This window comes from Microcebus murinus, chromosome 13, assembly GCF_040939455.1.
Source record: "Microcebus murinus isolate Inina chromosome 13, M.murinus_Inina_mat1.0, whole genome shotgun sequence".
NCBI classification, from domain to species: Eukaryota; Metazoa; Chordata; class Mammalia; order Primates; family Cheirogaleidae; genus Microcebus; species Microcebus murinus.
Window position 1 is genome coordinate 8,147,832 of NC_134116.1, and position 15,955 is coordinate 8,163,786.

The 15,955-nt window shown below is 45.6% G+C and overlaps 1 protein-coding gene across 1 annotated transcript in view; it reads left to right on the forward strand.

The window, feature by feature from the left end:
• COL4A1 (collagen type IV alpha 1 chain) overlaps window positions 1-15,608 on the forward strand; it is a 142,937-nt gene extending 127,329 nt beyond the window's left edge. The window contains exons 44-52 of the mRNA XM_012751870.2: window positions 19-91; window positions 854-925; window positions 2,050-2,178; window positions 3,843-3,941; window positions 4,921-5,133; window positions 6,091-6,268; window positions 9,669-9,783; window positions 12,146-12,318; window positions 14,237-15,608. Coding sequence (XP_012607324.1) covers window positions 19-91; window positions 854-925; window positions 2,050-2,178; window positions 3,843-3,941; window positions 4,921-5,133; window positions 6,091-6,268; window positions 9,669-9,783; window positions 12,146-12,318; window positions 14,237-14,318 — 1,134 coding nt within the window. The 3' untranslated portion in view covers window positions 14,319-15,608. The remainder of the gene's footprint in view (window positions 1-18; window positions 92-853; window positions 926-2,049; window positions 2,179-3,842; window positions 3,942-4,920; window positions 5,134-6,090; window positions 6,269-9,668; window positions 9,784-12,145; window positions 12,319-14,236) is intronic.
• Window positions 15,609-15,955: the final 347 nt, after the last annotated feature.

The following is a 15,955-nucleotide window of genomic DNA, read 5'->3' on the forward strand; positions in this document are numbered from 1 at the left end:
ATCCTCTTGTGTGTCTAGGGTATCGGTGGCTCTCCAGGAATCACAGGTTCTAAGGGTGATATGGGACCACCGGGAGTTCCAGGATTTCAAGGTAAGACAGAGAGGACGTGGGCGCAGCGCATACAGTGGAGGGCTGTTCAAACAGCTTCCTAACTACGGGCACTTTAACACTGATTGCACTGGCTGCGTTACAGCACAAGATAGTGTTCTCTTCAAATTAAAAATGTCATTTCTGTATGCAGCCTAATTTGTATAATCCTGTGAATGGTTATATAAAAACATTCTGATTTTCTTATTACAAATTAGTGGATCATTAACTTCTCAATAAGAAGTCATGGATTTCGACCATTCATTAATTTTTTAATGTATTAAACAAACATTATTGAGTGCCTACCAGCTTCCAGGCACTGCAGTTTTTACTGCTGAATCAGATACATATGAAAGGTGAATAAAAGAAGTTCTCAGCCTCCAGGTATCTTATGTTCTATTTGGGGACACTTGAGAATCAGATTATGACCAAAACAGTGTCACATGTCCCTCTGCTGGTGGGGTTCACTTTACAGTTTGCTGCATGCTTAGAAAAAGGTGGCTTCTAGGTTCTAGAAAAAAGAGTTTCATCAAAAATTTTATACATCTGACCAGAAATAATACTCTTTTTTTTCCTTAAGGATAAATTGGATATATGTTCTTTGTATATGTGTGTGTATATATATGCATTATGTATGTGTACATGTATGTATATATATGCAGATGTGCATGTATGTTTATGTGTGTGCATATATGCATGTATAATAATAAACATTTGCATATCATTGGAACTTCTGTGCAAAGACACTGTTGTCCTTCTGTTTAGGTCAGAAAGGTCTTCCTGGCCTCCAGGGAGTGAAAGGAGACCAAGGAGATCAAGGAATCCCTGGACCTAAAGGTAGGGCACAGGTGAATCTGTGGGTGCTGTACTGATGACTGGGGACACACAAAGCCATTGAACACACAGAAGGAGGATGTTTGATTTTTCACATGTAATACAACTTGGAAATTGTTAGAAATCAATTGATTAAAAATTCTTTGCAGCATGTCAGGACTTCTGTAGTTGACATTGACATTTTTACCAGCAACTTGTCTTGAAAGTCAAATCTGTTAAATCTGTGACCAAAGAGGATCCTATGGGGGGTAGCTAGAGGTTAGCCGGCAGACTCAGGATTCAACTCTAAAGCTACACAGAAACCAACTCCCTCGGGTATCATAGGAGAAAGAGCCAGTCTTGTGTGTAGAGACCACGTTCTGTCTGGACAGTAGAGATCCAGGGTATGTGTTGACTTCTCCACCACTGGGAGCCCATGGTGTGAACCAGCTACCGGCTCCAAAAACCACACAATAATCTCGACAGGAACTACTTTGAGGGTAGTATTCATCCTATTGAGTCTCTGCTGAGCAGACCGTATTTCTAGGGCTTTAGTTAGGTTTCAAAACCATGTTTTAGGAGAGAGAATGAGAAACCCAGTGCACAGAGAAGTACATATGAAAGAAGAGAGAAAATGAGCAGGAATGTGGGGGGAGGGGAGAAGGGGGGTGTTTGGCCGAAGAAGGGGAGACCGAGGCCAACCTCAGCCTCTGTGTGGTTCCTACAATGCGCCTAGGCCTGTCATGGAGAAGAAGGATTAAGTTCACTCATCATTAAAAGATTAGGACCAGTGTCGAAATGTGAAGCGAAGCAGATTTCAGATAAGCATGAGAAACAACATCCGAATGGCGGATGGTGGCGCCGCCCAGAGAGGCGTGATCGCCGCCTTCCGGGAGTGCCTGAGTGAGGCCGGTGGCAGCCGTCAGGGCGCCCAGAACGGAATCAAGTGATACTGGTGCCTCCAGTGTCTCTTCCAGTCCTGACAGTTCAGGATTTTAGGTTAAATAATAAAAGAGGTGCAAATTAAATATATTTTTCATGAGTATCAGACTACTACATATGTTTTGATAATGATTTCACTTGAGAAACAGGTTCCTGTCCCCATATGTGGACGGTGAAATTGACCAATGGCTTCCCACTTCCCACAGGTCTCCCGGGGCTCCCCGGCCCCCCAGGCCCTTACCAGACCATCAAAGGGGAGCCAGGGCTTCCTGGTCCTGAGGGACCCCCAGGTCTGAAAGGGCTTCAGGGACCTCCGGGCCCTAAAGGACAGCAAGGTGAGATGCTCGTCGGGTTGTGCGGGTGGTGTGCGGCACTCGGGGGAGGTGGGCGAGATTTCCTTTTTGCCCATGTAAAATCAAAGTTTCTGGGTAATGATTTTATACACATACATATTTGAATATGTCTTTCTTTCCTCCCTTTAATGTATATCAAAGCTAATGAAGATTTTAAAAGGACTTTAAAAAGCTGGAACAAAGCACAGAAAAAGCTAGCAGAACATGCAACTCTCAGTTAGGAAACTGTAGGCTCAGGGGCCAGCGTGTCACCTCCCCCCAACTGGGAGGCCAGCTGGCAGGGCAGCGGCTCTGGCTGTAAGCAGGGTGCTCCCCATCTGTGCCACTCAAGCTCGGCCTCACTGGTGGAGATCTGTGCTAGTCCCTATTGCTCCCAGAAACCCTAACCTGGGGTCTTTCTGCTTAATTGAGCTAAACGTTTTCTATTTCAAGAGCTATTGGTAAGGGGTAAGTAGAAACTAAAGGAGATTGCAAACATTTGAGTTGAAAGGACGTGTCCATGAAAATTCAAGTTTACAGCAACCTAAGGATAAACATTATATGTGAAAACAAAAAGCTATTCATATCGATATATCTAAAATTGAGGAACTGAAATATGGCAAAGGGGGAAAGGCTTATCAAATCTCTCCTTCCTCGCCATCTTCCCATAGCTTGACTTTTCCAAACCCTTCTGCCAAACAACAGCAGCAGGAAACCAGGGAAACTCAGAATGAGGTAGTTGCACACACGCCCCTATAATGTCAGTTTGGCTGTGGCTTCTGCAAAGTGTATACTGGGCTTTGCAAGAAGCAACTCACAGCTGTCCAGGAAAACTTTCTCACCTGCTGTGAAAGGCCTTCTGCTTACCTCCCCCAAGACTCAACAAGACATTTAGCCACTTTGGTACGAGCGTCGACTCTAGTCAACAGCCACAGATGCACGCGCACAGCGACTGTAGCCGACAGCCGTGATATGACGTTTCTAATTTTTCATTTATCAAAATAAAATTGTGAACATTTAAAAATAACGTAATGAGGCCGGGCGCGGTGGCTCACGCCTGTAATCCTAGCTCTTGGGAGGCCGAGGCGGGCGGATTGCTCAAGGTCAGGAGTTCAAAACCAGCCTGAGCAAGAAGAGCGAGACCCCGTCTCTACTATAAATAGAAAGAAATTAATTGGCCAACTGATATATATATAAAAAAAAATTAGCCGGGCATGGTGGCGCATGCCTGTAGTCCCAGCTACCCGGGAGGCTGAGGCAGAAGGATCACTCGAGCCCAGGAGTTTGAGGTTGCTGTGAGCTAGGCTGACGCCACGGCACTCACTCTAGCCTGGGCAACAAAGCGAGACTCTGTCTCAAAAAAAAAAAAAGAAAAAGAAAAAACCTAATGAAAACATATGTGTATATGTTACCTATTCTGATTTACATGACAAGTAAAGCTGCCTGCAAAGTAAAACAAGCTTTCAGTGCTTTAAAGCTTTCCTCATCACACAAGAGCAAAACGGACCGGCCGTCAATGCGCAGCGCACACTGCCGCGCGGACTGTGAGTGCCGGCTGTGGGCACGGTTTCCCGGCCAGTGAGCGCCGTACCGAAGTGGTTAAGAAGGGAAGAGAGAGCTTATTGCCACCCAAGACTGGATCATGACTTCTTTCTCCTTTGCTTTAGGTGTGACGGGATCGGTGGGTGTCCCCGGACCTCCAGGTATTCCCGGGTTTGACGGTGCCCCTGGCCAGAAAGGAGAGACAGGACCCTTCGGGCCTCCCGGTAGGTTTCTGCGTCTTCCAACCTAGGGACCCTCTACCTGTGTCTTTGGGATACAAGCAGTAGGATCAGGCATGGGGAAACCTGCAAGGAGAAGTTGAAAATGTTACGTGAAGTCTGTTTCTTACAAGGATAGGCTCCTATAGAAGAGCTGAAGGACTGTCCTTTTTTACGTGTAGAGACAGAGGCTGATCAAAGCCTTTGGCCCAGCTGTTGAAAGGCAGCCAATAGTGGTGGTCTTGTGTGATTTTCTAAGAGGGAAGCCGCTGCAACTACAAAAATTCAGTTTCAGCAGTGGGCAAGGGAGAGCAGAAATGAAATAATGCTGCCAGTGCTGGCCCAGAGGCCTCGGCCTGACACGGGATGAACTCGCTCTGCTTCCTGAGGGAGCAGGAACTCGCTTGAATGCCCCATAATGACTGTGATGCTCAAGGCTGAGGCCATGGACTGACTGGACACACAGCACACTCAGCAGCCCTGTGAGGGTCCGAGGTGGCACAGTTAACCCCTCGCCACCCCGTTTCTATGCGCAGGCCTTGGGCTGCTGTGGAAGAGAAGGCGCCTTGAAATGAGGGTGTTGTACTAATCTTATGTTAATCCTGTCTTAGAGGAGCCCCACAGTTCTATAGGAATGATGTGCACAGCATCGTGTCATTCATTCGTTTTCATTTACTCTTATATCCATTTTCACGCATCTCATTTCCTCATTGAACTACTTGTTCTGAGCATGTGCTCTGCGCTGAGCACTGTGCTTATAAACATACCTTGAGGTGGCGTGGAAAAGGAATAGGTAAAACACCAGGAAGGAGGTGGGTTGCATTTAGTTAGTGGTGTAATGTTTTGAGTACTTTTTTTGTAATGTGAAAAGGTAAGATACTTTGTGCAAATACTAAATATTACAAACTTTTCTGAGACAGTGGTTTTGAAGGCTTTCAGGAGAAACTGTTTGTAACTAGGAAATCCAATTTGTCTTGTCTTCCAGGTCCAAGAGGGCTTCCCGGTCCCCCGGGCCCGGATGGGTTGCCAGGGTCCATGGGGCCCCCAGGTACCCCATCTGTCGATCACGGCTTCCTCGTGACCAGGCACAGTCAAACCATAGACGACCCACAGTGCCCCCCCGGGACCAAGATCCTTTATCACGGGTACTCTCTGCTCTACGTGCAAGGCAATGAACGGGCGCACGGCCAGGACTTGGGTGAGACGTCTGTAGATCAGTCCTTTCCTTGCTCATTTGGCGTGGCTCTGTCCAGTGCCCACCTGATGCAGCAGCGCCCCGGGCTGCCTTCTGCTGCGGTTTAGTGTGCCCTGGAGGCAGCAGCTAAGGAAAAGAGAGCTCGGCCTGTTTCCCCCACCCCGATCCCTTTAGTCATCAGTTAAACAGCTGCTGTGTTACCAGTAGGAGGTCGAGAGAGCGTAAAGGCCAAATCTTTGAAAATGTTTATATTAATAAAACTTTAGATCTCATCTGCAACGTTGTAGGTCCAAGATTCCTATAGTACACACTTAACAGTTTGCTTTGATATTCTTAAAATAGGACACCTTAACTGTTGCTCTTCTAAAACGAAATGTCCACGTTATGTCTGAAATTCTCTGCATCTTCTGAGCTCTGCCCCTGTCTTAGTTCAGGTCAGCAGAAAGCTGCGTACCTGTCCTCATTACCATAGTTTGTGCCAGGTATACCCGACCACACTGTGTTTCAGTGCTCTGTGTCTTTAATTATTATTGAGGTTTGGATCAATGAGCAGCTATATGAAGAGCATTACCGTGCTTTCTGCAAAGCTATTGTCAAAGACACTGTCCAATATGTTCCTGTCCATTGTATAACAACCCACATGTTAAAGTCCTTCTGGAATTCAGTTCTAGGAAAAGGTTTCTCTCTACTGGTAAACTGGTTTTGTTTCATTTTGTCAAAAATGTTCTACATAATTCTTTACAGTGTTTCCTTTTTGCCTGATCACTTTAAATTTAATTTGCTTACTTACTATAATACTGGTCTATTTGGTATATTTACTTCCTAATTATAAGTTTTAAATTTCCATTTTAATGGTTATGTTGGATATACATCTTTGCCTACTGGCCAGCTGAAATCCATTCTGCACACAGGTAAATGCGGAAAATTCTTCCTTCACGTTGTCTTTCCCCCTGTGTTTAGGCACGGCCGGCAGCTGTCTGCGCAAGTTCAGTACGATGCCCTTCCTGTTCTGCAACATCAACAATGTGTGCAACTTCGCATCCCGGAATGATTATTCGTACTGGTTGTCTACTCCTGAGCCCATGCCGATGTCCATGGCACCCATCGCTGGGGACAACATTAGACCATTTATTAGTAGGTAAGTTGAGCATTTGCAGGAGCAACTGAGGAAGAAAAATCTCTTAAAAATTATTTCATATAAAACACAGCTATCCTCTTGAAAAATTACAGTGCACAACCATGGCGAGATAATGCCCAGCTTGAAAAGAGAATTCCTGCTCTATGTGACTCCCTGTGGTGGTCACTGCTCCTCCCATGAGCAGATGAGGGCAGTGTTTCTCAACCTTTCTTTTTTTCTAAATAATAACCTTTTAAGACAGTTTTTCTGAATCACCCCTGCCCCTGTGAAATTTTCAAAACTTAATTATTTTTAATTGTGGTAAATGGCAAAATGCATGTAACATAAAATTTGCCATCGTGACCATTTTTAAGCTAACAGTTTGGTGACATTGAGTACATTCACGTTGTTCAGCCGTCACCGTCGTCCATCTCCAGAACTTCGTCATCTCTCCAAACTGAAACTCTGCACCCACTGAACACTGGCTCGCCCTCCCCTGCAGCCTAGTCTCCGTGTGTGGATTTCACTCCATTAGCGAGGTCATGAGAGTGGGATCGTGCAGCATCCGTCTTTTGTGACTGCCTTATTTCACTGCCATAATGTCTTCAAGGCTGCGGCAGGTGTCAGAATTCCCTTCCTATTTGAGGGCAATAACCTTCCGCGGTGTGTCTGCGCTGTATTTTGTTTATCCACTTATCTGCTGATGGACACTTGGGTTGCATCTGCATCTTGGCTGTTGTGAACAATGCTGCTATGAACCTGGGTGTGCGAACATCTCTTCCAGACCCTGCTTTTCATTCTTTTGGGTGTAGACCCAGGAGCAGAAGTGCTGGATCATATAGTAGTTCTCTTTCTCATTTTTTGAGAAACCACCATACTGTTCTCCACGTGGCCATGGCCTTCACATTCCCACCAGCAGCGCACAGCGTCCGGTTTCTCCACGTCCTCTCGGACATGGATTATTCCCCGCTCTTTTTGATAGTAGCCATCCCAGCTGGTGTGAGGTGGACCCCAGGAAACTGCAATACCACAGATACACTGCACGGCTCATCTGCCTATGCATCGTATGTCTGTGCTTTATACATAAAAGCATACAGATTTATACCTAAAATGTATACATGAATAACAATTTTTTCACATGCCCTCCCCAATGCCTCCAATTTTTGCTCCCTTGGGGTGATATTGTATCCATCAAGAATGCACATGTTTGAACAACTTCCCAAATTAAGCACTTATCCACATAATGTCAGGGATATATTTTCAGGTACCCAAGACCCTGCCTAGTAGGAAGTAAGATGGGAAATTGAAATTATTGTGACTGGAAAGTACATGACTGTCCTATCTTTGCCTCTTCCCTTCTAATTAAAAGTTGATTGCTTAGCCATCTTCAGAAGTAATAGAAAACTGGAAAAAGAATAAATTCATCTGTCTGAGGAGCTATTGTATAGTGTTACTTTTTATACTTTAAGATAATTAAAAGAATACCAAGGCAGGGAAAGTTTTCCTTAGAAGAGTGAGAGTGAAAAAGCCCAGCTTTTCTATATTCCCTTTAAGGAAATTATCAGCTTTCAAACAGGAAGAAAGGTGCAGCAGTATTAGCTATGCAGTGCCCCGTGTAGAGGGAAAAGGGACCAGGACCCAGGCTCAGAGCCCCCACACACACACCCCTACCCCCACCGCCAGTGACTTCTCAGGACTTACAGGTTCCTTCTCAGGTCTTTCCTTTGGGGGGTCCTGATGCTTGTCTTCAGAAACACTTAATAACACAAAATCCTTCATTTTGAGCAGAAAGGGTAGCAACTTTACTGTGTTTATCCTGATAGTAGGGCAAAATGTTCTAAGCATTATCTAGCTTATTGCAGGCAAGAGTCATCAGAAAACTGCAAATTGTTTGATTGCTCTAGTGAAAAGAGCCCTGGTCGGAGAGCAGGGAGAACTGAGCTCTAGTTCTGGCTTTGACACAACTCACCCTGGCCTTAGTTTCTCCATAAGCACTGTGGGGAATTAGACCATATGAATTTTAAGGGACCATGCAGCTCCTTACACCTGCGACTTGTTTCCTCGCCACCCATGTGATGGAGGAGGACCACCCCCTCTCTATAGTCACTTGAATCCCCCAGCCCAGATTCAGCCTGAGAAGATAAAACACTTCCCTGCAGGCTGCATTTCTGGTTCCTGTGTCTGGCAGACAGATGGTGGCAGATGTATAAGGCCAATTTCAGAAACTGTTGTTTAACTGAAACTTTTAATTCATCTGCATTTGTGTGAACAAAATAGAAAATTGCACACACACACAAACAAGCGCATGGAAAATCAGATGACTAATTTAGGCCCTCTTCCCTTCTGATCCGTTTTCATGCAAGTATTCCAACATAACTAGGTGTACTTATTAACACCATTGATGGTCACTTACCAGTGTTGTTAACACTGTTCATTTTGGGACTTGAGTATAATTATTTATTTATTTTAAACAAAGCGTTATCCCACCATCCAGGGTTTGCTCAGAGCACTGTTGTTTTCATTCATTCTTGGTACAGTCCCAGTGGCTGAGCTCAGCCAGCCTGGCTTGGGAGGTGTCCTGTCCTTGGGAGGTTCTTTGGGGGTCACTTCAGCTGCAGTGGATGCTAACAGCCTCAGGCCTTGAGCAACTGAGTCCTGGAGGCAGAGAAGAACAGTGGGTCTGTCAGCTTCAGTCTGAACAAGTTTCCTGAAGGAGGCTTCTGTGGACATTCAGCCTCAAGTGCATTAAAGCATGCATGATTCGTCTTAGTTACTCAACTCGCTAAGTGTATTTCTTATATTAAAGATTGTTCATAGCTTAAAACAAACTTGCAGGTGGAAGTGGTAGCTCTTGAATTTTGCCAACTCTTTTTCCTTAAGCATTAATCATGCTTGTGGATGTGCAAAAAAGAAAATAAAAGGCACCCATAACCCTAACCCCTCTGGGATTGCCACTGTTAGAACTCCACCTTCCTATTTTTCTCTCCTACAAAACAGATGGTTAAATAGTTAGTGTTGGATCTTATTTTATTTTTTTAAAGTTTTTAGATACGGGGTCTTGCTCTGTTGCCTAGACTGGAGTGCAGTGGTGTGATCATAGCTCGCTGCAGCCTTGAACTCCTAGCCTCAAGCAGTTCCTCCCGCTTTAGTCTCCCAAGTAGCTGGAACTATAGGTTCACCGTCACACACAGCTCTATTTTTTAATTGAATATTTTACTATTGAGGCAGGCTTATAAAACCAACAAGGAGGCTCTAAGCCTCAGCGTCCAAACAATGGGCACAATGGTTTGCATTTAGTGTATAGTTGGATCAGAAAGACTGAGTGAGGAGATTGTGTGTAAATAACAGGGAGGGGTAAAGAGGTAAAGCCTTGCCCTGCACCCCGCCAGCTGGGCTGAGTGTCTTTGCTCGTACCTTCCAGGTGTGCCGTGTGCGAGGCGCCCGCCATGGTGATGGCTGTGCACAGTCAGACCATTCAGATCCCGCCGTGCCCCACTGGGTGGTCATCGCTGTGGATTGGCTACTCCTTTGTGATGGTAGGTATTTGGGGAAATGCCATATTTCTGTAGAAGAGTCCCCACTGATGCCCTGTTATCTCCTCTTCCAGCGCAGTGACCTCTAAGTTCTCTGGATCATGCTGCTTAGGTGTCTCCTCCCTCCTCTTATTGTCCCCTTCCAAGGCATGCCCAGGAGCCTGGCCTGCTCTGCTTGGGGGACAGCGGGGTCTCCAGCGCCAGCCAGAGCCCTCCTCTGCTCTGAGGGTGGGCAGCTGGCAGGAGCGTCCTCCTAGAATGCAGGCCTGGACCCACGCTCCCCTACGGTGCTCACACAGGTGCTGTCTGCCCCAGTGCCTGTAACGTGAGCAGCCGCTCGAGTCGGGGACTCTCAGGGAGAAGAGGAAGTGAGCCTGCATGTGGGGAGTGTGCATTTTACTAAACACACACAAACTGGAAAGCAAGAGTTTGAGTTAGGGAGAAAACCCCTAAGGACTGGCTGGCAGCAGCCTTCCAGGAAGGTCTTCCTGGTCCTGCGCCCGGGGCCCCTCACAGGGGTGAGGACAGCTCTCCTATCACCCAGCTGCCCAGCTGTGAGATCCCCCGGAGGTTCCCTTTCCCCTGGACCCCAATTAAAAGAGGAAATAAGTACCTCTTTGAGCCACTTGTTGTAGCTTATTTTGTTCTGTTGCCTCATTGGAAAGTATTGATACAAACCCTGAACTTGAAAGGTCAGGGTTATCCTGGAATGTCCCAGTAAATGACACTATACAAACATCTTCCGTTTTGTCATTGTAAGGCCCAGTCCCACCTTCACACCCCCAGGGGTGCCCAAGCTGTACATTTGACCCCAAATGAACATTAGCCTTAGTAGTTGATTAACAGGGAAGGGCTTCTTAACTATTTTCTTCTGCTGTAAATCATTCCAAGTATAGAAAAGTTGTCAGGAAAGCAATTTTTAAAACGCTTGTGTATCTACTCAAGTTTGACCACATGGTTCGCTGGGTTGGCTTTATTGTAGTTAGACTCTTACATATCCAAAGAGTTTGGGACAACAGCACCACCAGATTAACAGGTTGCTCCGGTAATTTTAAATGACGCATTGTAAACTGCTTTATCAAGAGAGCCAAAAGTTGGAAATGCCGTATAGGGAAATCAAGACACTAACAATGATATATGCGTGCAATTTTCTTTAAAAGGTAGATTGGATTTCTGATTTTATAATCCTAAGAAACACGACACAGCATCTCTGTACGCCAGAGAAAGCCCACTGGCCCAGGGGTCAAGAAGCACAGGGAAGCATCTGTCACCAGCACTGTCTCTTGTCCTGGTGTCATATGCAGGTCTGAAACAGTGGCTGCCCACAGTTCCTTCAAATCAAGAGCAAATGAAAATAACCATGTTCTAGAGAACAGTGTTACCTGGTGCTGCTTCTGAGTCACCGGGGAGGGCTCTGGTCTGGAGGTCTGGAGAGCCCAGTTCTGTCCCCCACCGCGCCTGGAGACTGTGTGGTCACGGTCAGATTCCAGGGCATACCAGGGTCCTCTTGCCCTCACCCAGGAATCGCTGCAGCTGGACTTGTCCTCCAAGGGCCCTCGCAGATCTAAAATTCTAGAGTTCACATTTCTCATACCTGAGTCATCGTCCTGGGGGTTTTTGGGTGCGTCTACCTCAAGGCTATCGGCCATTCATCTCCAGGTCTTGGTTTCTGAGTACAGGCAGGTCCTACTCGAACCTGCTAGACCAAAATGCAACTTAACAGACAGTTACAATAGTAGTTATTCTTTTTTCTCTTGTTTAATTTTTCTCTGCCTTTAAAGAAAAAAAAGATTATTCTTTACTTTAAAATAGGATAACAGCACAGCATCTAACTTAGCAAATACAGGATTTTGTTTATAAAGTCTGATTTCACCTTGGTTGGTTCCAACATTATTTGTACCTTTTGGCTATTGGCTCATTCCCTGAATTAGAATAAGTTCTAGTGTTTCAAAAATGATTCATAGTAAGGACAGTGTTTCTTTAAATCCAGACAAAGCTGGACTGGCCTTTTATTTGGGGAGGAGCTGCCGGCTGATCTCTGTGCTGTGCCAAGTACCGCGGTGCCCAGCAGTACAGGGACTGCCTTGCCGGCCACCACGGGGTGGGCACAGAGTGTGGTGCCTTGCCGGCCACCACGGGGTGGGCACAGAGTGTGGTGCCTTGCCGGCCACCACGGGGTGGGGCACAGAGTGTGGTACCTTGCCGGCCACCACGGGGTGGGCACAGAGTGTGTTCCAGAGTGACCGCACGAGGCCAGAGCGTGTGGCTTTCCAGAGGGAATGCCCTGGCTCCCTCCTGGGAGCAACCAATCTCTCCTGGCCTTTGGGGAGGAGTCTCTGACGCACGGCTCACATTTGTTCCGCAGCACACCAGCGCCGGTGCCGAAGGTTCTGGCCAAGCCCTCGCGTCCCCCGGGTCCTGTCTGGAAGAGTTCAGAAGTGCACCATTCATCGAGTGCCATGGCCGTGGGACTTGCAATTACTATGCAAATGCTTACAGCTTCTGGCTTGCCACTATAGAGAGAAGCGATATGTTCAAGTAAGTCAGGAAGACGCCCTTCTGCGCGCCCGCCCCCTGTGACTTTTCCTTGTGATCATCCGTGATCCATAAGGCCCTCCCTTGCAGAGTCTCCAAGGTGGTCATAAAACTATCATTAGGAACGCTTCTCCCACGTGTGGTAATGAATATTTGATTCTGTTCCACACGGGCAGATAACCGAGACAATGTTCCAACCAGACCTTAGGTGATAGGCGTAATTCTTCTATTTACTAAAGAACCGTGAAAGGAAAAAGGTCAGTTTCCATTTCTCTAGGTGAATGTACTAAAATGGAATTAAAGCGACTGAAATCTTCAAACAGGGCACGTTTAAAAGCTCGTCTATTTAACAGTCCAGGGGAGAGGAAAGCGAGCAGCATTTGCTTTCAGAGCATCTATAATGCTGGGCGTAGTGTACCTGTGTAATTTCTGAGCGACTTCACAAGAGACGTTTTGTTAAGACCTGTGCAAATAAAAAGTAATTGCAGCACAAATGCAGCTGAAATTGAGGGGGGGCATTTCATTCCCTTTCCATTACCAAAATTGCACCTTTAAAACAACGGTTCCAAGTGGCGGTGAGCCTCGTTGGAGCTGCTCTGGAGCCTGGCCCAGCCCCGCTGGACAGCGCAGGAATGAATGCTGCGGCCTCTGCAGAGCGCCAGCCCACCCGCGGGAGCCCGCGCAGGAGGCTGATGGGGCCAGAACACTGGCGTGCTGTTCATTCCCAAGATAAATGCTTCTCACCCCTGGAGAGAAGTCTTTCTGTCTCTACCTTTTTGGCGAGAAATATATGGGACTCTGCTACAATCCTGTCTCTTTCCAGCTTAGATCATAAAACTCAAAACATTAGCTCCTTGTAATTCTTTACCCATCAAAAAAGTACCTTGTGCCTAACTGGTGGCTTATACTAGCTTTTTAGGCAACTGGAAATTTGGCATCACTGCTGCAGGTAGAATTTGATGGTTCACTGCTGAAATGAGCACACTTTGTTCATGTTTCAGCTGCTGGAGCTTCCCATTATAGGGTTAATAGGTAATAATGGAATTTTTTTTGAACCAGCAGCCTGATACAATACACTAAAATGTCTTCTCAAACAAAATTAGGTAAAATCTCATTAATTCAAATAATTAATTTTGGGGGCACTAGAATTTGTACCCAAAGTTGCTAAAATAACCAGCCTCAATTTTAAGACAAAGTCCTCATATATATGGCTATTTTTATTTTAACAGAATTTTATTAGTGTCCATTTTAGTTCAGATTTCACCTTTGCAACAGTCAAAATAGTGTAGAATTTCTAGGAGGAAGAAGCGTTCGGGACACTAAGTATCTTCCCCTGTCTTTGGCCTCAAATCTGACCGTAGGCATATAAATCCCTCAGGAGTTATAAAAGTATGTTGAGGTCTGGTTAGTTATTCCAGATTTGTTACTCATCACATCATTTGACAAATATTTAACAAATACTTGCTATGTATGTAACGTGTTGCAGAGAAGAATAGTATCCTCTTCCTAATCTGGAGGAGTTTATAATCTAGTTAAGGGGAGAAGAAAAGAAGTTAAATTACGGTGCATAGAGGCAGGGTGGCACAGTGGGGAATGGTTCAGAGTTTGGAGCCAAACCCATATGGGGTGACCTCAGCCCTGCCCAATGGGCTGTGTGTGCTGGGGCAGGTTGTTGACCCCTGGTCAGACAGTAACCCGCAGTGTGCGGGGAGCCACGTGGGCACTGCCCCCAGAAGGTGCCCGCCCAGAGTAAGGCTGGTGATGGCTGCTGGTCATGCCCAGGGTGGGGCCTGATGCCAGAGGCCAGTGCCCATCTGGTGCCTTGGAGACTTCTGCGCAGGGCTGGAGGGCTGAGGGCGGATGTGCTGGGAGATGCTGGCCAGCGGCCTGTCTCCAACGGTCTCTCTGTGCTGCATTTTAGGAAGCCCACGCCGTCCACCTTGAAGGCAGGGGAGCTGCGCACGCACGTCAGCCGCTGCCAAGTCTGTATGAGAAGAACATGATGGAGCCTGACTCCCAGCTACGTCAACATGGTGCTACCCTCTTCTTCTTTTTAACAGCAACGAACCCTAGAAATATATCCTGTGTACCTCACTGTCCAATATGAAACCATAAAGTGCCTTATAGGAATTTGCGTAACTAACACGCCCTGCTTCGTTGGCCTCTACTTGCTGAAGGAGAAAAAAAAAAAGACATGGATAAGCTTTCAATAGTGGCATACCAAACGGCACTTTTGATGTAATAAAATATAAATATATTCTGCAATCCGGTGCACTGAGGCATGAAGTGAGAACTCCATTGAGAAACCAAAGGGTGCTAGGAGGAGTGTGGCGCCTCCCACACTGTCTGCCCATTTTCATTCTTGTATTATAATCAATTTTTCACCCCCAGAGATAAATGTTTGTTTATATCAGTGTCTAGCTATTTCAAAATTCAGGTCCCTTGGTCTGTACAAATAGTAGTAATGTAAAAACAGTTTTTTGAACCTCCAAATGGAATTACGGACTCAGTAGGCCACCTTCCACCCCAAATATGTCTCTCTGCTATGCATGGTCCTATGCAGCTGCTTTGGCAAAGATCACAACTTTCCTGTGGAATAAAGATGGTCCAAAGGTAGTCAGAAATTAAATATATATATATATATTAGTAATTTATATAGATGTCAGCAATTAGGCAGATCAAGGTTTAGTTTAACTTCCACTGTTAAAATAAAGCTTACATAGTTTTTTTTCCTTTAAAAGACTGTGCTGTCCTTTAACATAGGCTTTTAAACACTAGGATGTTGAATGTGAAACATTAGTTTTCATTGTTCACTTCTAAACCAAAAATTCTGTATTGCCAAAACCAAACCCAGGTTCATGAATATGGTGTCTATTATACTGAAACATGTACTTTGAGCTTATTGTTTTTATCTGTATTAAATATTTTCAGGGTTTTAAACACTAATCACAAACTGAATGACTTGACTTCAAAACAACAACCTTAAAGGCCTTCATGTCATTAGTATTCCTCATTCTGCATCCTGACTTGAAAAACAGCTCTGTTGAATCAAAATGTCAGTATTTTTACACATAAGCACATTCGGGCCACTTCCTTGGTTTCTCATGAGCTGTGTTCAGACTGCAGGGGAACGGATGGATGCCAGGAGGGCAGATTTGGACCACTGTGCCTGAAATGACATTTTCCTATAAGTCTCCAAAACGTTTTTAAGACTACTAAGGCCTTTTATGTAATTTCTTTAAATGTGTATTTCTTAAGAATTCAAATTTGTAATAAAACTATTTGTATAAAAATTAAGCTTTTATTAATTTGTTGCTACTATTGCCACGGAAGCATTAAAAGAAAAGTTACTGCATAAGCCACTAATAAATGCGTAAGCTTTGCATACCTTAGATCATTTTTATTTTGCACTTCTTCCAAATGAGAGTCACAGACTGGGGGTAATTTGTAGTGATGACTACAAAGAACAAAGATGGGTCTTCTTTTCTTCCTCATTCACCACCTCTTTTGGGCCCTCCCTCGCTTCTTCCACCTGGCTCTCCAGACAGCCACCATCCATCCCTCCATCCATCATTCACTGTGTGTATGCGGAGGGCTGCTCACTCCCTAGGCACCGGTTGGTACAAGATAAACAGAGCTG